This window comes from Halichoerus grypus, chromosome 10 (assembly GCF_964656455.1).
Source record: "Halichoerus grypus chromosome 10, mHalGry1.hap1.1, whole genome shotgun sequence".
NCBI lineage: Eukaryota > Metazoa > Chordata > Mammalia > Carnivora > Phocidae > Halichoerus > Halichoerus grypus.
In genome coordinates, this window is record NC_135721.1 from 94,859,273 (window position 1) to 94,884,511 (window position 25,239).

Genomic DNA, 25,239 nt, shown 5'->3' on the forward strand with positions numbered 1-25,239 from the left:
GGTGATGAACGTCATCTGTTGTGATTTCCAGTTGGATTAGGTTTATTCTCTTGCTACAGCTTTGTCTTGCTGTGTTTGCCTAAAATGTGTTTCTTTCCTACGGGCCCAGAATGGCTGATCATGGGGGACAGCAGGGAGGCTGGCACTGGGAGAAGCCCTTGTCCTGTCCTCGCTGTGTCGTAGACATGCCTGATAGTGTCACCTGCTTCCTCTCACCCTTCCTTTCCTTCCCTCTGGCTCTGTGCTGTCCAACGAGAGAGCCATTGAGCACTTGAAATCCAGCCATTGTGACAGAGGCATTCAATTTTAAATTTCACTTCATGTCGATCAATTAAATTTAAGAACAGATGTGCAATTTGATTACTGGCAAACTTTTAAGTAGTTTTGGAACTAGGGTATGTTATGTGAATGCAGTTTTTCAACTGTAAATTTAATGAAATCTAAATGCAGGTCATGTGTTTCTGATGAAAATTTACGAGATGTGCTGTAAGGATAAAATACATACTGGATTCCAACACTTAGGATGAAAAAAAAGAATGTAAAATATCTCGTTAATGGCTTTAAAATACTGCTTTTATTGTATTTGTACTTTTAAAAATACTCCTTCTATGTTGAAATATTTCAGATCTATTACATTAAATAAAATAAATTATAAAAATTAATTTCACCTGTGTCTCTTTAATTTTCTTTAATGGGGCTACTAGAAAATTTAAAATTACACACTGGCTTGCCACATATGCATTTCCCTTGCCCAAGTGTAAGGTCTGGGTGGAATGGCTCCCACCACCTTTGGGTCCATCTTAGGCTTTTACTGCCACTACTCCCAGACTTTATAAGGTTTAGTACATTTATCGCCCATGTGCCTGTTTCTCCCATATGGACTACAGACCTGGGTGGGGGGGAGGAGAGGGATGGACACTATTAACTTTTGACTTCTTGGTGTGGAGCCTGTCACAGAGCAGATCCTCCAGAAACATTTGTTGGAAGGACAAATAAATGACGAACAGAGTTGTAGAAAGTGCTGTCTCTTCACAAAATGAATAATGTGTACACTGACAATTACAAATTGAGTATATATTAATTAGACCTCATTTGCTTCTGGTCAGTGGCCACGAGAACAAGGTATTTTGCATTTATCTTTGCAGGACACAAGCGCTGACGATGACACTTCAGTCCTTCAGCCCCGGCATGAAGCAGGCACTGCCCGCTGGCCACAGAACCAGGAGTTCCTGTGGGTGGAGATCAGCATCGAAAACAGACCTGGAGCAGGTCTTCAAGAGGCCTGCAATCTAGTTGGTTATATTCACTTAAATTCAAGAAATGTCTTAAACTCTCTCCAAAGGTGTCTGAAACTCCACTGCAAGAGATGGCGTAACTTTTCAGCAGGGACATTATCCTACCCTGGTATTTTTACCAGGAATCGGTTTCCCAATCCCGCTACCTAACTGCCCATCAGACAGGCCTCAGACACATGTAGCAATTCTTTTGAAGCAATCTAAGTTTGAGAAGGGAGTCTGAATCTATCTCCAGGCGTCTCATGGGTCCTAGGAGCCCTGGTATTTGCATTTCAGCATCTCAAATTTCCATTCCACTACTATGGCCTGGTTGTTATTCTTTTGGAAGACTGAAGTCCTGAAAATCTTAAGAGAATCTCCCCTTTCAATCTAGGGGGAAAGCTCCCCCCCCAGAGTTAAACCCACAAAGATTCTTCATGGCAATGGCACAAGGAAGTGAAATTGGGTGAAATGTATGTCCCGATCCATTGTCAACCACTGTCCAGAAGCATGATGTTGCGTTTAGGGGCGTTGGCAAAGGGGCAGGAGGGGGAAGCCAGTGCCCAGCTGGCCAGAGCGAGGATGCGTGGCAGCATAGGGGACATGACCCAGGACACCAGGACTGAAATTGAACAACAAGAGAGGAAGTGAGACAGATGTTACTTGAGATGCCTGCACGGTTAAATTCCCCAAAGCACAGAAGTGCTGTCAATGCCCGTGTGTTCTTTCAGAACAAAACTCGTGCACGTGAGATGTGCTGCGCTATTTCCCTTTCTGCCAAGCACCCCCTTTCCCAGTAGGATGCTGCAGAAAGGAAAGAAAGACACGACCCATTACAGAAGTTTGTGTTCCGTTAGGACTTGGACGTTTAGGGTAGCTTAAACCTGACGGGAGTCACTGGGGAGATGTGGGGGTGACCCGGGCGACCCAGGCAAATGGAGGGCTTGCCTCTGAGAGACAGTTCAATATTTGACTTAGGAAAAGACTCTCAGCAGGTGTGATTCAGGGACCTCATGGACCTGCAGGCCACGTTTTGCCACGGAGTTGGGGATTATTTTTCGATGGAACAGTGTATCACCAGCCAGCCTAACACTGACTCTGCTCCATAGATTCATTTCAGGAGAGACCTGGGCAGGGGCACCCACTTACTTAGTCCCAGCTGGGCTAGTTCTTCAAGCCGAGCCTCAGTCTTGGCTGTTGAAATGGCATAAGGCAACTTCAAGGTAAACGGCAGAACGTCCCTGATTTTTCAAAAGAGAGAATATTTGTAATTATATGTCTTGTTTCTATCTCTTGTTTGCATATCCATCCTAGAGATGTTTTAGCTTCAACTGAAATGTCCTAAGGAGATGTTTTAGCTTCAGCTGAAATGTCCTAAGGAGACACTACATCCTACCTAACCAGGCCTTGTCTTTACTGGGGACGGGACCGCAGGATTACTATTCTTGACTCTAGGAACACACTCGGGACAACCTGAGAGATGACAGGCTGACTGGTTTTGGTATCTGTAGCGAGGACCAAATTTCCTTCCCGGGGTAGTTGAAATGTATCTAGCGTTAATATCAGAATCCTTATGTTGGTGGATCTTACATATATACACATAAAACATTATGTACTCATTTGCTGCATGTTCCAAACATTGGGCCCCAACTCATTGAACAGGACTGTGTAATCCTAAACCAAGATTTATGATCTCACTTCCTTACACACGGCAGGTTCTCCACCACTATCTGTTGGTTTTACTTTGACATCTTCCAGCTAGAGCCCATGCGTTGTGCTTTGTGTGCTGGAGACAAAACTTCCTCTTGTTTTAAGGTAGTGCTTTTCTATCTGTAATGTGCACACGAATCCCTGGGAGTCTTGTTTTACTGCGCGCTCTGATTCAGGAGGTCTGGGTGAGGCTGGACATTTCTGCCACGCTCCCAGGCGATGTTGCTGCTGCTGCCCCTGCACCGTGCTGAGTAGGGAGGCAAATGGAAATGACTTCATGCAACAACCCTGCCCCCAAGCAGCATGGGATCATGTGTGCACCAGCAAACACACGCACCCACCATCACAGACCAAAAGGCCCAACAGGAAGGAGCTGAGTGGAGCTGCCACCAGGGTCCTTCCATGGCCAGTGAATAGTGTCACCACCAGTAAGTGCATGGACCATGACCTCCTGCTTTCTCCAAAAGGGCAAAAGCAGACCTAACAAACATCTGCTCATTTTCATATACAAGGGATAAACATTGGTGATTCCCCGCTCCCCAGGGCTCACACAAGGCCTTGCCTGATACTGACAGGGAGAAAGCATGTTTCGAATAAATGAATGAATGAATATGCAATAACAATGGTGACTTATCCAAAAATAAATTTTTTTCAGTGGTGGTATTGGTCTTACAAAAAAAGAACTCAGGGGCGCCTGGGTGGCGCAGTCAGTTAAGCAGCCAACTCTTGGTTTTGGCTCAGGTCACAATCTCAGGGTCCTGGGATCGAGCCCTGCGTCAGGCTCTGCGCTCTGTGGGGAGTCTGCTTGAGGTCCCTCTCTCCCTCTCCTTCTGCCCCTCCCCCTGCTCATGCTCTCTCTTTCTCTCTCTCTCTCTCAAATAAATAAATAAATCTTTAAAAAAAAAGGAATTCATTCCTTCATTCAACATCATCTAGGTGCTGAGAACGAACAGACAAAATACCCTGCCTGCCTGCATGGAGTTTCACTCCAGTGGACACCAAAAGACAATGAACGAATATGCAGTTCATAGAATACACAAGAAGGGGATGTATGCCACAGATTTTTAAAAAACGTGCAAAAGGGGAATAACAAAGAATATTCAACTGAGAGTTGGCCAGTGAGAGTTGGCCAGAGAAGGCCTCATGAGCAGGCAGCATTTGACTGAAGATCTAAAGGGGGTCAGGGGGTAAACCATGAAAGAAAGAACTTTCTAGGCAGAGGGAGCAGCAGGTGCAAAGGCCCTGGGGTGGGAGAGGGTCTGGCATATATGAAGAACAGCAAGGAGGCCATCATGGCTGAGGCGGAGTAAGTGAGGGACAAAATGTAGAGCTTTTGCCTGTATTTTGTCTACACAAGATGCTGTGAAAATTTCCATTGAAGAGAATAACTATCCCAAACAACTCATTGTTTACAGTAAGATTAGGCAACATTCTAAACTGAATCAGATTAAATCTGGATGACCAGAGAATTCTGGAACCCCTGAAGCTGTTGACAATGAATAACAAATTACTAAGGTCAATGAAAAGAGCAAAACATGAATACAATGTGATTTGTCACATGGCCTCTAATATACTGCTCACATAAATACTAGGGGTTGGCGGTCAGGAGGCGGCTCTTTCCTGAGTTGTCAAGCCTGGGTCACCCCATTTCCAGGAACCCTTTCGTCTGCCTCCAAATGGTGTGAACACCTCCTTCTTCTTGTCCACTTGCATCTGTTCTGGATGAAGCAGGCGGAGCCTCAGGGGATGGCAGCGTTTGTAATAGCTGCTGCCCGACCCGGGAGAGGCAATGACTCAGACTATAGTCTTAAAGGAAGATTAATGGGAAGCAGAACTTTGTAACACCAAAGCATCATATAAATATATGTTTCTATGGCTGTACAAACTTAATTAAAATCTTCTTTCTTTAGACAATTGGGGGGAAAGCCACATATGACAAAACCAACCTATGTTTATTTTAAGCTTTTACCTTGCCTAATGCAGTACCTGGAGCCTAAACATCACATGGCTGGTTTTGGTTTTTCTTAAGGGCACGTATGACAGGAAACCATGCCTGTATTTCACTAATGGGTGGTTTTCCGCTTTGATCTCCTGGAAAATTAGATGTTGCGCATGAGTCCTCTTCCACTGCACTAGCTAAGGGTAAAACATAGCATCTCCTCACACACACACACACACACACACACACACACACACACACATACACACAGTCGCTTCCCTCTTACTTTATCCTGTTAAGGAAAGGAGCCCGGATTCTAAAACCTACGTAGCAGACAAAATAAAGCCAACTTAGGTATAAATGTTTCACTCAAGAGTTTTAGGACACACATAATTTACTTTTGAACCTTTGCTCTAATGTCATGTTTCTAAAGGGGAGGAGACTAACTAGTGAGCACCTACTATTGCACCAAGCACTGTACCTCACGTCGGACCCACACAGCTCTGAGGTCTCCCATTCCGTGGATCAGGAGTGCAGGATAGCATAAATGCGGAGGTCCCTGCACCCACTCACAGAGCTAATGTGGAATTAAGTGGGGCTGGGAACCCAGGTACATTGGACCCCAAGGTCCATGGAGGGGCGCTGTACAGTGGCAAGATATGAGCTCTAGCATCAAGGCAGGCCTGGGTTTAAATCCAGTATCTGCCACATATTAACTGAATGATCGTGGGCAAGTGTCCCACTCTCTGAGCCATGGTGTCTTCCACGGTTGCCACGAGGATTAGAAATAGTGTATATATGGGACCTGGCACCTATAAAGAAAGCCCCTGAAATTATCATTATACTTAATCAGTGATAATGAAGAATTATTATTTCCTCTAGCCCTTTGCTACTCAAAGTGTAACTGTGAGCAGCATTGGCCTCATGACCTGGGAGACTGTTGGAAAAGCAGACTCTCAGACGCTGCCCCAGACTCCCTGAATCAGAACCTGCATTCTAACAAGATTCCAGGTGATTCTAGTGTGCAGAAGAGTTTGCGAGGCAGCACTCTCCATGACACTGAGGATGCCGAGTGACAGGGAGCGACCAGGAATTCATGGCCAATGTTTGCATCTCATTTGTGTCCTCAGCCTGACTCTTCATGTACCTTCCTGATGTGGCAAGCCACATGCTGACTGATTCATGAATTCTCTAGCCTAGTGCACCTGTGCATATGCATTCTGGGGGACACTGGGGCTGAAAACCCAACCACTTTTTCTCTGTGAATACATTTACGGACCAGTAACCAACTAGAACATTTCAAAAATATTGTGGTCAGACTGGGTCAAATCAAGTACTGATGCCTAAGAACACTGACTTAGGTAAACGAGTAATATAAAGCATTAGAGGAGAAACAAAAACATGAAGAACTTTTGCATTTTGAGGGAAAAAAATAGGAAAATGAATCTTAGGGCTCTCTGATCACAAAATGTCAATGTGGGGATTTTTCCATCAGCACCTTATATTGGTATCGTACTTTGTAGTGTAGAGAAGGCTTTCTTGTGCTTTACCTCCTTCAGCCATCAAACAGCCGTGGACAGCAGGTATACCAGTGTCATGAATACTGAGGGGAGAGATGGTATCTTTTGGGTGCTGCTGCCAAATACTGCTTTATAAGCGTAACGATTTTTCGCAACAACAGGACAGTCAACAAGCCAACTCTGAAGAGTAAGCATTGGCCAACTTCACCTCTGATCAACATGTTAGTGTTGAAATTCACTTTTGGGAACTGGTTGGCCTCAAACCAGACCAGGTGTAGATTCCTGGGGCCAGTGGGGGCTTCTGCACTGGCTTTTTGTTCTCTTTGGGCAGCCAATACTCATCCTCACATAGGCCAAGGGCTCTTGCCCACTGGGTCCAACTCTAGATGAAGCCCCTTGGTTTCTTCCTCCGGGTACTCAGCACCGGATGCCCCCACTGAAAGTGCCTCCCCACCCTCAGGCCATTGACTGTGTGGCTTTGCCGGCCTGGTGACATCTAGGGATCAACAGCTCAGTGGCTGCCCCTGGGAGGGTCTAGCCCAACAGGTACAACAAACATCTAACTCCGTCTTTGAGAACTAACTTGATCCTTAAATTAATATAAAGGAAAGGAACCCCACATAAGCTTCTCCATTTCAGACTGGGATGGCTAGGAGACATGACCTTTGGAAACAACCCCGGAACGCATGCCTGTCTGCACTCCATCGGCTGCACCAGGCACACAGAGAAGCCAAGGGGGCCAACTGAGCCCTGCGGCCCTACATGGAGGCAACGTCAGCCTCTGCAGATGAAGACTATGGATTCTGAATCACCAAACGAACCCTCCATTTGACAAACTTTGATGGCTAGAAAGGAAAGAAACGGGGAGAGCCTTCAACAACTCACAGCCTCCCCACACTTACTAACACGGTGATCTGGGGCTGAACTACTTCTAGTTTAACACAGTTGCTTTAGTTACAAAAAGGGCATGAGCACCAAGTGGGCGCATAGGACAGTGATGTAAGATTTATGGGCTGGTTTACGGAGCCTGTATTTCTAGCATGAACTGCATCCCCTGGAGAGTTTTCAGAAACATTATCAGGGACCTTTAAATGTTAGAGGTCTGCATCGTGGGTCCCTTTCTGTGTGTGTGTGTATGTGTACATGTGTGTGTATTTCCCCTGCTTGACAGGTTTAGGTGAAAGGAACCATGGGAACAGCTTGAAGACACGGGCATATTAATTCGGAGGGGCCAGGGTAGTATTCTGATCTTAAGCCTGGCAGAGGGGACTTGGTGATTGTTTTAATTCAGTAGCCAATCTGCCAATCCTTCTAGGGACATCTAAAAGGCAGCAAGCCTCCCAGACTCCTCTGCCCCGCTTTCATCAAGAAACCCCGGGGCTGTTTATACTGCATGCACCAAGCAGGTGCTTGAAATCATAAGAGGTGAAGAGTCTTACCTGCTGATGCAGTAGAAAGCAATGAGCCGGAATAAATCCGCAAAACTGATTCCTGAGCCTTCCAGGGAAAAGGCTGCAAAAGAGATTTCAGAAACCAGCTGAGTGTCCCTGAGCATTGTTCTGGGAAACGAAAGGCCCTCTGGTGTTGTCCGCTGTGTATGTAGGACCATCACTGTGCTCTCAAACCAACTACTGTGCGGCTTATCAGAACCAGCTGTGGGGGGGATGTGTGTCACCAGAAACAGGCCAGTAGAGAGTCCATGGCCTAGAAGTTCAGGCCCTGACTCATTTGGAGCACAGGCTCCAGTGCTTGGTAAACAAGACCAGGACGGGCTCAAATTGCACAACTATCTTTTTAAAAAATTCAAACACATGGGGCGCCTGGGTGGCTCAGTTGGTTAAGCGTCTGCCTTTGGCTCAGGTCATGGTCCCAGGGTCCTGGGATCGAGCCCCACATCGGGCTCCCTGCTCAGCAGGAAGCTTGCTTCTTCCTCTCCCACTCACCCTGTTTGTGTTCCCTCTCTCGCTGTGTCTCTCTCTGTCAAATAAATAAATAAAATCTTAAAAAAAAAAAAATTCAAACACAAAGCTGGGCAGGCGACAAGGGGCCATTCAGGTCAGCACGAGAGGCCATGAGCATACAACAGTGCTGGGGAAACACCAAAGCCCCCACTGCCCTTGACCCTCCTTGGGTGGACCTACTGGGTCACATTCCTCTCTTCCAAAACAGGCCACCTCTGGTTAAGACACAAGGCAAAAGGAGTACAAAGCTTGGAGGAAAACACAAGGTTCCAGGAAATTAGCTTTGGCATAAATTCAGTAGGGAAGATTCTAAACCCCATTTACTTCAAGTGCCCCCACCCGCAACCACCACCACCACCAAGTGCACAAGCTTCCCAGCGACCATGTGCTGGCAAGACGGTGAGCCATCTTGCACATCTTCCAAATGGCAGGACAGCGAGTGGTTTGACTTCAGATATTTATGTATTTGCCAACCACTCCTCACGCCGTGTCGGCCAAAATGCCACTCAGGCAGTCATCCTTCCAAAAACATTCCAAATAGCCTCGGCTTTGTGAAGATTTCCTCTGTTCCTCAATCAGATGCATTTTTCTCCCTCTTATAACACTCCATATCCTCATTCGTGTTGCCTGTTATGTGCGTATGTTGTCTCTGCTTATTTAGTATCTCTGTAGCACCCGCAAACGCACTTATGCCTCTACAGATGCACCATGACAGACAGAAACATACACGTGCACCATGACAGACAGACAGAAACAGAAACATACACGTGCACCATGACAGACAGACAGAAACATACACGTGCGCCATGACAGACAGACAGAAACAGAAACACACACGTGCACCATGACAGACAGACAGAAACAGAAACATACACGTGCACCATGACAGACAGACAGAAACAGAAACATACATGTGCACCATGACAGACAGACAGAAACATACACGTGCACCATGACAGACAGACAGAAACAGAAACATACATGTGCACCATGACAGACAGAAACATACATGTGCACCATGACAGACAGACAGAAACATACACGTGCACCATGACAGACAGAAACAGAAACATACACGTGCACCAAGACAGACAGACACAGAAACATACACGTGCACCATGACAGACAGACAGAAACATACACGTGCACCATGACAGACAGATAGAAACAGAAACATACATGTGCACCATGACAGACAGACAGAAACATACACATGCACCATGACAGACAGAAACAGAAACATACATGTGCACCATGACAGACAGACAGAAACATACACGTGCACCATGACAGACAGACAGAAACATACACGTGCACCATGACAGACAGAAACAGAAACATACATGTGCACCATGACAGACAGACAGACAGAAACATACACATGCACCATGACAGACAGAAACATACACGTGCACCATGACAGACAGACAGAAACAGAAACATACACGTGCACCATGACAGACAGAAACAGAAACATACACGTGCACCATGACAGACAGACAGAAACAGAAACATACGTGCACCATGACAGACAGACAGAAACAGAAACATACACGTGCACCATGATTTCACGAGCTGAGTAGGAGGAAGCCAATGTGGGGTAGGTTAACCTCTCTGAGCCTTGGTTTTCTCATCTGTACAATGGACAAGAATAGTACTTTCCCTCTCTTCCAGAAGGGTAGGAGTGGGAACTGAAATTTTTAAGAAATGGAGTAATTGTAGGTAGGTGATACGTCACCGAATTCTACTCCAGAAACCAATATTGCAGTGTATGTTAACCACGTCAAATTTAAGTAAAAAGAAAATAAATAAATAAAAGTAAACAAATAAGCAAACACCAAGATCTGGGCATTAGGTGTGCTGGTTCCTCCTGGGGTATTGCTTCTTTTAGGTGTTATTCTCTCAGCTGACAGACCAAATATATGAGTGTATAGTAACCTGTGTAAATACATGTAACTACAAATATTCCCTGTATGTAACCATCTGTATCAATATCAAGAGAAACCTGAGTTCTTACTGATGATCCAACACTAATCCTTACCATGTGGATCATTCTAGCCTCCTGCGCTTGTTTATCTGTAACTTACCCTCCAACAGTGAGAAACATGCCTCCCACCATCTGCCACCATTTACTTCATAAAGTCCAGTATACATGTATAGTGGCGTCAGAACTGTTAACCTGTCCCCCTGTGGGAAGCCACTTTTATGACTACAGTATAGTACTCATGTGCAGTTCTTTTTGCCTCTAGTCTTACAGGCTTGATTGTCATAATGCCAGTTATGCAAGTAAAATCTGTTTATTACCTAAAAAAATGCAATACAATACAATACAATACAATACAATACAATACAATACAATTAAATTAAAAATGGAGTAATTCATGTGAAAGCAGTCTATACAAGTATGAGCTGGTCTTTATTATTAAATCATACTGTCCAGATGTTGTGACAAAATATCTGTTTTCCTAGCAAGCCCTTCCTTTCTCAATCCACCTCCATTCATAGAGAAGCCAGGCCCTGGCCAGGAAGGGGCTATCATGGCTGCACCAAGATCTGTGGTAACTAGTTACAAAGGAATGTTTTGCTCAGACCAGCTTTTTCAAGCACTGTAAGTCCCCTGGATGGGAAGAGGGAATTGATAAAAGTCTTGACACAATCAAGAGGAAAAATCTTTAGCTGGGAGGAATCTGAGATGAACACCAAGAAAGTTTTAAAGTACAAACACTAACTGTGCTTACTGTAGGGGGACAAAGAGGGGGCTTCCAGGCTAACTTATCATGCTTCACTTTGGATATTAGAAGGGATGTAAAAACCACTTACATCTATCACTTCTTGGCTAGCCAACTTCCAAAAGCCACCTCAGCATTGCCTTCCCTCACTTAAAATTTGATCCACTGTCTTTGGAATGGAGGGTTTGCAATCTATCTTGTGATTACCTCCTCATGCAAATACACTGGTATAAGCCATGCGCCAGGGTCACTGACCACTCGTGGAGGTTTTCCGGGCATCAGTGACCTTGTGGAGCCTGGAGGAAACACATCTCAAGGCCCAGGTTGACAGCTGAACCTGAGGCTGGCCACAAAGAGGCTGGCAGGTTTTACTTCTGCTGGAAACGTCTCCTCTAGACTCTGTGAAGGCCATTTGGTTCAGGAAGACTATGAACTCTGGGCTAAGTATAATCTCTTCCTTGCCCTTAAACTAACCTCAGTACCTTCGTTTTCTTCAAATGCAGGGACTGAGGCTTGCTTAGGTGGAAATTGGGAAGCAAGCAAATGTCCTGGTCTCAGTCTTGCTATTGAGAGAGTCGCTGGGCTTCCAAACTCACCTCTCCTGCCTCAGCTTGCTAACGTGTGCTGTCAATGAAGCCTTCCCCTTTGGGGCACAGAGACACTACGGATCCTTTCCTGGAGGCTGCCAGTACACCAGCACTGTGTGTCCCCTTTTATATTTAAAACGTGGCCTCCCGAGACTTCACGTATTCAGGGATTACCGAATAGCAGAAGAAAACCAAAGCCACCACTCTCCCTTCAAAACTTCCGCCGGTTGATTTTTTGAGGGCTGGATTCTGCCTCTGATGAGCTGCATTTCACAGACGACTGAACAGTGATTGTCTGGAGGGAACACGTCCGCTTAAGGGTAATTTACAAAGATGTGCAGACACATGCTTTCGCATGACATCCCATAAAAAGGCCCAATCGCTCTGGCTTGTCCTGTGGGTTAGTCATCAGCAAATCTAGGAACCAAATCCATGCTCTACTTAACTGGGAAGGGGACAAGAAAGCCAACCTGCCATGTGCCAAGCAGTGGGCTGCACGCTTTGCACACACAGGTTGTTTAATTAAACCGTTAACAGCTCCCTGATGCTGCGATCACTCCATTGTCCTGATAAGAAAACCAAGGCTCCTAGGGTAGGCTACCTGCCCAGTCATTGAGTGAAGTAACAGTGCCAGGACTCAGATTCATGTCTGTCTGTCTCGAAGGGCAAGCTCTGTCCACTTCCACTTGCTCGGGTGACCACAGGCCCTCCCGTCAACCAGGACTTCGCCATCCAGTGACCACTTACTGTACGTGCTTTCCTTTATGGCAAATTCCTTGAGTGGGGCTCCAAATTCACAGGGCAGGCGAAGGGAGAGAACTTTCTTCTGCATTTTAGTGGATTTACGAACCAGGAAGATCTGGCGGAGGGAAAAAAAAAAAATTCAAGCTTAGGAAATATCTAGAAGGTGAGAAACTGGGCATAGGATTTCCTGCACACATGATGTCCACGACTAGAATGACCTTCATAACTAAACCACAAGGCTCAACCCGGGAATCTCAACAAGCAGGCCACAGCTGCCCTCCTTTGATACCTGGCTTCAAAAGAATCCTACTTTCCCTTTGACAGAAGCTTCTCCATGAGACTAGTGCTCCCTCAGTCTGCAGACACATTATCAGTTTGGTGATTGTTTTATAGCTCGTGTTATGTGTTCACTAGCCCGTGTCTTATATGGGCATCATGCTGAAACCCAGATTCTAAACACAGGTAACATGGCTAAACCATAGGAGGTGAATTGGCAGTTCATTGGCTAATTTGGCTCATAGGTGTATTAATGAGAGAAAATTAAATTTGTGGGGCACCTGGGTGGTTCAGGCAGTTGAGCATCTGATTCTTAATTTCAGCTCTGGTCATGATCTCGGGGTTGTGGGATCAAGCCCTGTGTTGGCCTCCACGCTTAGTGGAGTCTGCTTCTCTCCCTCTCCCTCTGCCCCTCGCTGCACACTATCTCTCTCTCTCTCAAATAAATAGATAAATCTTAAAAAAAAAAAAAAAAAAGAAAAAAGAAAATTAAATTTGTTACCAAGAGTGAAAAAGCAGGTTTTTAAAATTAAAATCTCAGTTTCTAGCCTCTCCTGGAAAACAGGATGATATGGCAAGACCAGGTACGGTGACAACCGCTGGAGCTAAAAATGGCTGCCCCATTAGGGAGGTGGGGAGGTATGTCCTGAGGTTCACTGAAGCCAATCCTGGGGCTGCAGGTCCATTTACACCTGACTCACCCCAATTTGTGACAATCTCCCTGCAGTTTCTAATACTGTCTTCAGACATGTGCATTGAACCAACTCACCTCCCACTGCCCATCTTGGGCCACCATTCTGGCCTCTAACACTGCAGAGGCAAGTATGCCCTATACCACTATGCACTGCACAACTCCAGGGGGCACCAATTACCTGGGCTACAAATCAAATGGTGCCCCCTACAGTGTGCAGTGGGACAGCCTGGCTGAGTTCTGGTTCCCTTCTGGATTAAGTACATGATCCTTCTCCAAGGATCCTGTCCTGTCTTATTTCTCTAACCACTTCTCCTCTTCTCTCTGCATTCGGACACCATGCTCTCTGCTCCCTTACTCTTACTATTTCACCTAATCTTCACTTCCCTCCATATGTCCAGTCAATAGCTCCTAAGAAACTTCTTCTGGGTAGAGGGTGGTAGGGTGGCTATGGGAATTGGGTGTCTGCTGAGAGGGAATTAGGAAGACCTCTGAGTTCTCTCTTCTCTCCCAGCACCCACGGGGAGGCAGCCATGGGATAGAATACATCTAATAGCCAGTTCTGGGAGTCAGTGTTTCTGAGACACTGAAACAGATATTTCCTAAACACTATCCCAATGGGTACAAAAGCCCAAAGCACTGCTGGGAGCCAGCTGTTGGTTGGTGGAGTAGAAGTATTATTCCCTTGTGCAGGTGGGGATCTCTTGAAACTTGGGGGTCAGGGAGAGTATAACCTTATTTCCTGAATGTCTGAAGCTTTAGAACAGGGTTTGGTAAAGTTGGGCCTGTGGACCAAATCTATCCTGCTGCCTGTTTTTATAAATAAAGCTTTATTGAAACGAAGTCACACTCATTCATTTACATGCTGTCTATGGTTGCATTTTCACTACAAGGTGGAGCTGAGAGGTTCTTTTTTTTTTTTTAAAGATTTTATTTATTTATTTGATAGAGAGAGCGAGAGAGCACAAGCAGGGGGAACAGTAGAGGGAGAGGGAGAAGCAGGCTCCCTGCCAAGCAGGGAGCCTGATGCGGGGCTCAATCCCAGGACCCTGGGATCATGACCTGAGCTGAAGGCAGACGCTTAACCATCTGAGCCACCCAGGCACCCCGTGCTGAGAGGTTCTGACAGACTGTATGGCCTACAGAGCCAAAAAATATATATATTTTTTAATTTATTAGAGAGAGAGAGAGAGAGAGCACAAGCAGGGGGAGCGGCAGGCAGAGGGAGAAGCAGGCTCCCCGCTGAGCAAGGAGCCCAATGTGGGACTCGATCCCAGCACCCTGGGATCATGACCTGAGCCGAAGGCAGACGCTTAACCGACTGAGCCCCCCAGGCGTCCCCAGAGGCAAAAATATTTACACTTTGGCCTTTTACAGAAAGTTAGCCGATTCCTGTCCTAAGATGTAGATGAAATAAGGATGGTGGCGCCCCAAGGACCCATGATACCACTGCTGGACTTTCAAATCTTCCTTCCTCTCACACCTGCTTTTCCTTCTCTTCAGCGTTCTTGCTTCTGATGCACTCTGGCCTCTCCTGATCCATGCTGCTCCTGTCCTCCGCCTGCCCTCAGCTTGCCCTATCTCGTCAGACAGGTCCTGTCCAGGGATCAAGGAGGTAGACAGACAGAACATTCCACCTGACTTGTTCCCCACAGGTCTCAGCAGGAATGGATGTGCCCCATGCTGGGAGGGAAGCTGAGCAGGGAAGGGAATTGTTGCCTAGCAACAGGGCAACCTCCCTCTTCAGAACTTTTGTGCAGAAATGCAGGAACAGACAACTCAACCTCCAAAAAGAAGGGGCCCCACAGACGTGGGTCCTGATCATACAGACCCAGACTAGAGGCAGCGACCTGGCATGCTGGCCAAGGAATTTTCCACAAAGATGATCAAATATTGCACCTAATCACCCTGAGCATGTTCCAACAGAAGTCTCAGTCCCGTCTGTTTCTGTCAGATGAGAAACAAAGACCCACTTATAAGTCAAAAAGTGATAACGGAGAGGCTCTGGCTGATAGGAAACCCAAAGTTTATTTTTGTGCCCAATTGCTACAACCATTCTCAGCCAGCTATGATGGAGTTTGTTTTTTCCCTTTATTTCCCTTGCTTCTCCATCTATTTCTTAGTTTCTATGTCTTGTCATGAGTTGTTCCAAGTCTTACTTTATCTGTGCTTTATTGTATTTATCCTTTTTTGGGAAGTAGATATGGTACGTAAGCACTGTCCAACACAACCTTCTGTGTTGGAAACATTCTATATTCTGCACCATCCTATATGGTAGCCTCCAGCCATCTGTGGCTAGTGAGCACCTCAAATGTGGCTAGTACAACTGAGGAACTGAATTTTTAATTTAATTTAATTAGTGCAAATTTAAATAGCCACACTGGGCAAGTGCCTACCATATCGAACAGCAAAGGACACCAATCACTGAATAACATTTTTTGAGGAACCTCTATAGAGTCATGGAGTGGTCTTGATTAAGAGACTGGTGTTGTTGGGTAGATGGTAGCTGGACTGTGAGCCCTGTGTGAAACCACTGAGGAAACCCAAGAGAAACAGGATTACATCAGCAGCCAGAGCAGACAAGTCTATGGACACAGAACTTTGGAACTTTTGAAGTCCCAAGTTGGATGGCTGGGCACTGGCAGGGTTTCCAGCTTAGAATGAAAACAGCAGTGGCAGCTGAGGACTCCACAACCAGGCTCATCCTCAGTGCTGAGGCCCAAGAAGTCAGCCAGGGCCTTCAGCCAGGGGCCCTCCTCATTACCCAGATGCCCTGTCATCCTGCCCACTCCTGGACCTCCCTTGGTAACTGAGTCAATGAAGACAGAAAGACAAACCATGAAGGGCTCTTTTCCTCAGAGCTGCCTCCATACATCCCACAATCCCCCTTGCATTGTGACCCTGATGCACACTGGAAGCCATGCTCCCTACAGCCTAGGAAGAATTTTCTGGAACTCCAAGTCTTTCTCTTTAAAAAAGCAGAATTCTGTGAGATTCTGAGTCTTACCCCCGGAGGCTGGGACTGGAGGACTTCCGCTGCCTCCTCCTCACTCAGACTCAGCTGCAGCCAGATCGGGTGGGTGTGGAGAAGCCGGTCCAAAATGCTGAGCCTGTTGGAGAGGCTGTCATAGCCAGAGTCCCGCGGATAGGTCTTCACATCCTTTTCTTCGGAAAAGCCATCATCCTTGTGTCTTACCATGCTAGGAGAAAGAGAATTGGCAGGGGTCAAATGGCTGCAGCCCCATTTCTCTGACGAGGAGACCATCCTATAGTCTCCAGGCTAGAGCTGTCCTAGCCCATACGCCATCTTTCATCGCCACCTCACTTGTCTTCCCCTCCAGCCTGAAAGCTAATCACCATATTAGCTCTCACTCCATATCTATACTATTAAACAGAATATTTGACAGACCCAACAGACCTTCTATTTCTAACCCAGTTTTCAGAAGGTTCTAAACATCCTGAATGCTGTTGAGTCTGTCTTCTGGCATTAAACCATTTCACCATTTGAGCACAGAACCCTAAATGCTACGTTCCATATGGCAGCACGAGGTCCTATGGCTCAAAAGCATATATCATAAGCACAACCATGGCATGCTCTAAAAGCAAAAACAAAACATTCACACTCACTCATGCACACTCATTTTTGTACCCGAATGAACTGGATTTCATCTCTTTTCACACATCTAGGCATTTTTATTACTAATATTATTTGTAATGAAATCTTACAGTTGCATAATGCTGTGCTATTTATAAAATCATACTAACATAAGTTCATTATTGCCATAAAGTGGAAACAGCCCAAATTTCCATCACCTAATGAATGGGTAAATAAAATGTGGTCTATCCATTCAATGGAATTTTATTCAGTCATATTATTCATTCATTCTTTTTATGAATGGAGTACTGATGCATGCTCCAAAATGGGATGAACCGTGAAGACTTCATGCTAAGTGGAAGCAGCTAGAGACAAATATTTTGTGATTCCACTTATACCAAATATCTGGACTAGACACAAATAGAGAAAACAGAAAGATTAGTGGTTGCTTGGGACTGGGGGCGGGGGCGGGATGGGCAGTGGTTGCTAATCAGTGTGGAATTCCTTTTTGAGGTAAAGAACATGTTCTGGATCCAGACGTGTTGATGGCTGTACGACTTTGTGAACGTGCTGAAAATCACTGAATTATACACTTTAAGGTATGATCTGTGAATGAAATCTCAGCTAAAAAAATATTATATTGATTTCCATAGTTGTCTTTGGGTGCCAACGCTAATCGTGTGACTGAGTATGTAATCCCCATTTTACAAATGAGAAAACTGAGGCCCAAGAAGGTATTGGGCTGTCCAGAATTATAAACACCCATGAAATGGAAGAGCTAGAAATTCAAGAGGTCTGGTGTTCCTCCAACTTTGCAGGTAACAAGTAAGATCATGAACACAGGAGAGCTTATAACAATGTGGGGTCTACTATGTGCCAGGCCCTTTGCAAACATTCTGTCATTTCCTTTAAAACAGCCCCCAAAGGCAGGTACCAGGAATCCAGCGTTAAAAAAGGGGAGGGGGGTACAGAGAAGCCCAGACTGCTTGAGTAACTGCTCAAAGCAAGGATATGCCTCTGGTGATAGTGAGTAGGTGGGAATTCCAATCCAAGAGTGCCTGGCTCTGGTGTCTCTTTCCCTCTACCACGCCCTGACTCTCAATGAGCTGGTCATCAACACTAGTCCTGGAGTGGCCAGTGAAAAATAATAGACTTGATCATTCACATTTGAAGGGGCAAGTTCAGGTTAGGGTTCAAATGGTCTTCAAACATCTAAACCCAAAGAAACCCAAATGTGTGGCCTGAATGAAGTTTTCAACATTGTGAATTATGATGATAAAGCCAAATGGTAGGCAAGAGTGGGAAAATGTTAAAAAAAAAAAAAAAAAAGTGTGCTCTTCCCATGTGGACCACTCCACTCCTAAGAGGTGGGACTGACTATAGAAGAAGCCAACCTAAGGCAATCATTTTTGGGTAAGCAGGCTCAGTATCAATACCCACAAGGATAGTGCACCGGCTGGCCAGACCCCCATCCTAATGTCTTCCCTGCACATTCTTGACTTTCTGCAGATCTGAAGAATCTCATGCTTCCATTCAAGATTTACATTTTGTTTCCCCTTAAAGTTTTCCTTTACCTTTGCTACAACTTTCCAGATGGAAGAGTCTGTGCCAAAAAAGAGCAGTTTCTCATTCTGCAAATGCCATCCCAGGGCCTCCAGGTATTTTGAAGTGAATCTTTGCAGCTATAAGAACGCACTCTTCAATATGAAGCGGCATTAAAATTCCTTTCACATGAGGTAAACGGAGGCAACTTTAGAGCAGTGATTCTCAATGCTGGCTGCCTATAAAATTGCCTGGAGCTTAAACATGTTTTGATGGCCAGACTGCACCCCAGATCAAATAAATCAGACACTTTGGGGTGGAACACAGGCATCAGAATTTTAAAAATTTCCCCAGGCAATTCCAACTTGCAGCCAAGTTTACAACCACTGCACTGGATTGGCGCTTGAGCCTAAGAGAGAAATCTCCTGGGGTTTGTTAAGCTACAGATTCCTGGTTTCAGCCTCAGAGGGTCTGATTCCACAGCCCTGGGGTGGGGCTCTGCATTTCTAACAAGCTCCAGGAGATGCTGATGCTGCAGTCTGAGGAGCATTTGCTTGAGATCTAAGAGCAAAATGTGCACTGGAACCCAGAACCAGTGAGGTGGGGTGGTTTTTTCTTTTGGGGGGGAGGTGAGGATGGTGGTAACATGCCCCTGAAAGAATTCTCTAAACCTAAGTAAACCCGCCATCCCTGCCATCTCAGGCTGGTGATATTTTACCAAGAGCAAATTCTACCATCTCTAACATGGCAATCCTAACACTCATGTGTGCGGTGAGTAAATATGTGGATGCTTCTTCCTTCCTTAGAAGGGCACGTCCTGTGACAACTCAGTTGTTCAAGAGGTCTTTGTCCTCACAACCAACCTCAGCCTAAAAAGCCCAGGTCCAGACAGGAAGACAGTGAATAAGATTCATGGGGCTTCATCAAGGAGCAACCATAAATTAGATCTTGTCTTTGCAAATGACTAAGCTAACACCTTTCTTTCACCCTCCGACATTTGGGATTTATAGTGTATTATCATAAGATAGACTGAAAGAAAGAATGAAAAAAGACCGATTGGCTTTTATCAGAGACAACCTTCAGGAAAGAACTAATGAGGGAAATGAATCTGTATTGGACGCTGTTGGTGCGCTGCCCAGTTCCCCTTTACCAGCCTGGGGACCTATGCCCCCACTGTGGTGGGTGCTGGCTGCCCCCTTGTCCTGGTCATACCTGGAAAGGTATACGTGCTCCCCTGGGATCTGATGCACTAATGACATACTGATACAGGGCGTAGAGGAATGGCCTTTTTGCCTGGAGGCAAGACAACCCCGGGGTGCTCTTCATGTGGCAGAGCTACCTGTGGCATCAGGCTGAGGTTACCCTCCAGTTGCCCCCGTATCTCTGCCTGGTTTCCTACTCATCCCAGACGGCCCTGCTCACTCCTTCACAGGCTGCTCCTGAGACCCTATCTCAGTAAATCACCGCACAAGAATCTGCACCTTGGGCTCTGCTTCTAGGAATTCAACCTAAAACAGAAGCTGCTGAGATTAATAGAAACCAGTGATTCTTTTTCTTTTTTTTTTTTAAAGATTTTATTTATTTATTTGAGAGAGAGAATGAGAGAGAGAGAGAGAGAGCATGAGAGGGGGAGGGTCAGAGGGAGAAGCAGACTCCCTGCCGAGCAGGGAGCCCGATGCGGGACTCGATCCTGGGACTCCAGGATCATGACCTGAGCCGAAGGCAGTCGCTTAACCAACTGAGCCACCCAGGCGCCCCGAAACCAGTGATTCTTAAAACAGATGTCTGCCTGCACATATGGCGGGGGGGCAAAGAATGAGTGGTTTATAAAAGATAAATCGCTGTGATATAATTCAGGAGATTCTAATGATGACATGGTCACGGTCAGCCATCCGGCACATGAGACCCACCTCCCCTTTTGAGCTTTGTCTCTCTAATCAGCAAGTGGTAAATAACATCTCCAGCACAGTGTAGAACTGATATAAGCAATAATCCTGGGTGGGTGTTAACATCAGCACATGAAAGATTGTTAGGGAACAGAACATTCACAGTCTTCAGATATCTGCCCGCAGATTACTTTCCATGAAGAGGAAAGGTACCCTGACAATGCAGAAATCCTGAGACACCAACTTTTCTTTTTTTTAAAGATTTTATTTATTTATTTGAGAGAGAGTGAGCTAGAGACAGAGGAGAGGGAGAAGCAGATGCCCCGCTGAGCAGGGAGCCTGACGCAGCGTTCGACCCCAGGACCCTGAGGATCACGGCCTGAGCCGAAGGCAGACGCTTAACTGACTGAGCCACCCAGGCGCCCCTGTGAGACACCATCTGAATAAGCCATCAGCATTAACTTCTCCAATAATCAGGCACCTGACATCATGTCCCCCCGATATGATGCTCTGAGAATGTTATAATAACATCTAGTTCATCCTCCTGCCCCAAAACATGTTTAACTTGAATCTACACAAGAAAAAACAACCAGACAAATCCAAATTCAGGGGCTTCCTGCAAAACCACTGGCCTGAACTCTTCAAATTATCAATGTCACGAAAAATTTTTAAAAGGCTGTGGGATTATTATAGATAAAAGGAGAATAAAGAGACATAAGAGAGATAACTCTATTGAGTGCACAGAATTGATAACATATGGCATCAGAATAAAAAATAGCTATAAAGGACAATTGGGGATATTTGAATAAGGGTGTATAACAGATATACTGTATTAATGTTTAATAATTTCCTGAGTGTGATTCTGTTATTTATGTAGGAAAATGCTCTTGTTCTTAAGAGATGCAAACTGAAGAATTTAGGGTCAAAGTGTGAAAATGTTGGAAAGTAAATGTCAAATGGTCAGCCTCCCATTCCCCTCCAAAAAAAGGGGGAGAGGAATATAGAGGTAAAGGAAATGTGACAAAACTTCAATGATTGGTGAATTTAGGTGAACAGTACTATTCTTAACTTTCCTATAATGTTTGAAATTTCTCAAAATAATATGTTGGGGAAAATATCTACCATCTCTCTGGGTTTATGAGTATGAAATTCATTTATTTATTGAACTATTATTACTATTTCCAAGCATCTAGGCCTGCTTTCATGGGGAGATAAAGCTCAGGTATGGATTCAGTGAGACCCACACCCACATGTGAAAATACTGGGCAAACCACAGAATGCCCAATCAATGTGCCTCTAGGAGCAGAGAACAAACTCTGGGCACCTCAGATACTGTATCTGGCCTCATTCCAATGGACCACGGCCTCACGCCTCTGAAGCAGCGGGGGACAGGCCTCTCCAGCAACAGCTACATTCTGGTCACACCCAACTTAAGGCCCTTTTGAGTGTGGGATGAGTGCGGGCTTTCCACTTGGCTATATTCCCTTCATTTCCAGGCCCAGGTGTTAGCAGCCTAGACAGGAGCAAGAAACTGCAGAAAGCATGTTCTAATATAGGACAGGCAGAAAGACATTAGGTCTACTTTTATTAAATTTTACAGAATCAAGTTCATCTCAGAGAAAAATAATTTGCAGCAGACTTTCCAAATGATGCTCTTTCTTGTCCTAATCCACAACTCCAGAGGATGGCATGACCTATCAATGCAGCTTCCAATGACCAGGGTCCCAAACATCACATAGGAGGACTATACTTTGATTTTACAATCCAGTCTTTTTTCAAACAAATGACATCGAGAACCAAGCAATATATAAAGTACATAAAACTCAGATGTAGGTTGTCTCTGTAGGAAAAAATACAGGTGCAGTAAATATGGCTAGAAACCTTCTATACATCAGAATCTTATTGCAGCCAATGAATAGCAAAAAAAAAAAAAAAAAAAAAAAAAGCTTTAGGGGGCTAGATACAAGGCATAATGCCAAATTTTTACCATCAACAAGGTGGTACCTTCCATTTGACTAAAGGGTCTCAGCACAGGTGCAGTGCTCTGGATGGTTCTATGCTCAGGACATGGGGACAAAACAAGTATACACAAAAAACAAAAAGCCAAACCTTCTCTGTGTGCGTTAAAAGCACACCTTCATTAAGCTGAACAATTATATTTTTTCTTTAAGATTTTATTTATTTGTGTGTGAGAGAGAATTTGAGAGCGCGCGTGTGCATGCGCGTACATAAGCCAGAGGGAAGGGGCAGAGGGAGAGGGGGAGGTAGACTCCCCGCTGAGCAGGAAGCCCCACTCAGGGTTTAATCCCAGGACCCTGGGATCATGACCGGAGCTGAAGTCAGACACTTAACCGACTGAGCCACCCAAGCGACCCTGAACAATTATATTTTTTAAATGGACAATTTACATCAACAACCATGGTAAGATACTCTTGATTATTTTTTAAAGACCAAAGCTGTCTCAAATAAAGACAAAATGTACTATGAATTTGTCTTTCTAAAGCAGACTGTTAGATCATAGTTCAACTAAAAAGAGATGGATTTAGTTAATTAACAGCTTCTAAAAACCTTTCATAGAATCAGTGGCAAGGGGCGCCTGGGTGGCTCAGTCGTTAAGCGTCTGCCTTCGGCTCAGGTCATGATCCCAGGGTCCTGGGATCGAGTCCCGCATCGGGCTCCCTGCTCGGCAGGAAGCCTGCTTCTCCCTCTTCCACTCCCCCTGCTTGTGTTCCTGCTCTCACTATATCTCTCTCTGTCAAATAAATAAATAAAATCTTTAAAAAAAAAAAGAATCAGTGGCAAGTCCTCTGGAATTAAATAAGGCAGGCGGTGACTCTAATCAAAGTAATGCTCTACTAAACCACTTCTTACAGTTCTCTGGCTCATGCAGAAGCATGTCTGCATGTGTGAGTATGTGTGCCTCCCCACAAACATTGTCCTGTCTGCCTTGGAATTTGGTACTACCAAATGCGGTCTACCTTCATGGAAAAGCCACTCTTATATTTTATTTAGGTATTCTGTTTTGCTTCCACTTACAGAATTAATGGGCCTTGTAAACTGGGACATCTGGAGACATTTAGACGACCAAGTCAGCAGGATAGGTTGAAGGAAGGACTATCACGCCCTCCTAAAATATAGCTTGGCTTTTGACTTTTGTCTTCTTCTCTACTATCCAATTCCTGGCCCCTGGTTCCACCCCTGGTCTCCTCTATCAGGCTTTAGCAAGGTGTGGAAGGTGATTCTCTCTTGGAAGGGGACTCCCTGCTTGCTTTGCCTGTTCCTTCCAGACCAATCCTGGCGATGCACTTGGGGCTGAGTAACCCAGAAAGGCCACCTCAGCTTTGTATCTTAAGTGGTGAGTGGCAGGATCCACCCAGGTCTTACCTGGATTTCCCTGGATTTCCAGCAAAATGCTCCCTGATAACTCAACCTTTAGGAAGACTCAGTGCTCTTCCTGCAGCCTGAGTGCTGGGTCCTTGAAGGTCTCCAGTGGACCTTCCCAACTTTTTAGAAAACTAATAGTTGTTCCTTGTTTACATGCTAAGCGTCTAATAAACATCATAGAATGAATCATGACAAATTGATGGGGTTAATTATAATCAATAGATTGCTGAGCCCATCAATGAAACACAACAAAACAAAAATAAACAACAAAAGCAGAGCCCTGGCTTCCAAGGTGCCTTTGTCCAGGGCTTAATTATTGCTTGCCTCCCTAACAAAGAGCCCCAGTCCTGCGACAAAGTGAAGAGCTCAAAAACAAAACAAAACCATATTTGGTGGGAAATTTTGCTATGTTATAAATTCTCTATGGTTTATTAAAATTGACACTATTTCCCAAAGAACGTTGGATATACCAAAGTCACACATGGAGGCACAGTTTTTATTTTAATGTCCAGTACTTATTTAAATAGCTGCTGTAGGATGCCTGGGTGGCTCAGTTGGTTAAGCGTCTGCCTTCAGCTCAGGTCATGATCCTGGAGTCCCAGGATTGAGTCCCGCATCGGGCTCCCCGCTCAGTGGGGAGTCTGCTTCTCCCTCTGACCCTCTCCCCTCTCATGCTCTCTCTCACTCTCTCCCTCTCAAATAAATAAATAAAATCTTTTAAAAAAATAGCTGCTGTATTTAGTGTAGTCCCCAATTATGTCAGGGATATTAAATTTACTTCTTTTTCCCCAATTTTTTTATTGTGGTAAAATACACACAGCATAAAATTTACCATCTTAACCATTTTTATTTTTTATTTTTTTACTTTTTGAAGATTTTATTTATTTATTTGAGAGAGAGAGAGAGAAAGCACAAGCAGGGGGAGGGGCAGGGGGAGAAGCAGGCTCCCCGCTGAGCAAGGAGCCCAATGTGGGACTCAGTGCCAGGACCCTGGGATCATGACCCAAGCCGAAGGCAGACGCTTAACCGACTGAGCCACCCAGGTGCTCTATCTTAACCATTTTTAAATGCACAGTTCAGTAGGGTTATGTATATCCATATTGTTGTACAACCATCACTACCATCCATCTCCAGAACTCTTTTCCTCTTGCAAAACTGAAACCTATGCCTAGTAAAAAAATAACTCCCCCCACTTTGGGAAACAAACCGTTTACTTTCTGTCTCTATGATTTTGACTCCTCTAAGTACCTCATATAAGTGGGATCATACACTATTTGTCTTTTTATGACTGGTTTACCAGATTTATTTTTTAAAATATATGTCAAAGGTGAGTCAATTTAAAGAAAAATGTTAGGTACATTAATAGGCAAGATGGTGCAAGAGTAAGAGAAAAACTGTGGC

At 45.1% G+C, this 25,239-nt stretch overlaps 1 protein-coding gene across 10 annotated transcripts in view; it reads right to left on the reverse strand.

Annotated features, from left to right (window-relative positions):
• Positions 1-25,239, reverse strand: part of RIN2 (Ras and Rab interactor 2) — a 235,391-nt gene that overhangs the window by 26,487 nt on the left and 183,665 nt on the right. For all 10 annotated transcript variants that reach the window (XM_078056864.1, XM_036085384.2, XM_078056865.1 and 7 more), the window contains 4 exons: positions 16,439-16,631; positions 12,468-12,579; positions 7,883-7,955; positions 2,424-2,515 (listed from right to left, as the gene is read on the reverse strand). In XM_078056864.1, the coding sequence (XP_077912990.1) occupies positions 2,424-2,515; positions 7,883-7,955; positions 12,468-12,579; positions 16,439-16,631 (470 nt within the window). The remainder of the gene's footprint in view (positions 1-2,423; positions 2,516-7,882; positions 7,956-12,467; positions 12,580-16,438; positions 16,632-25,239) is intronic.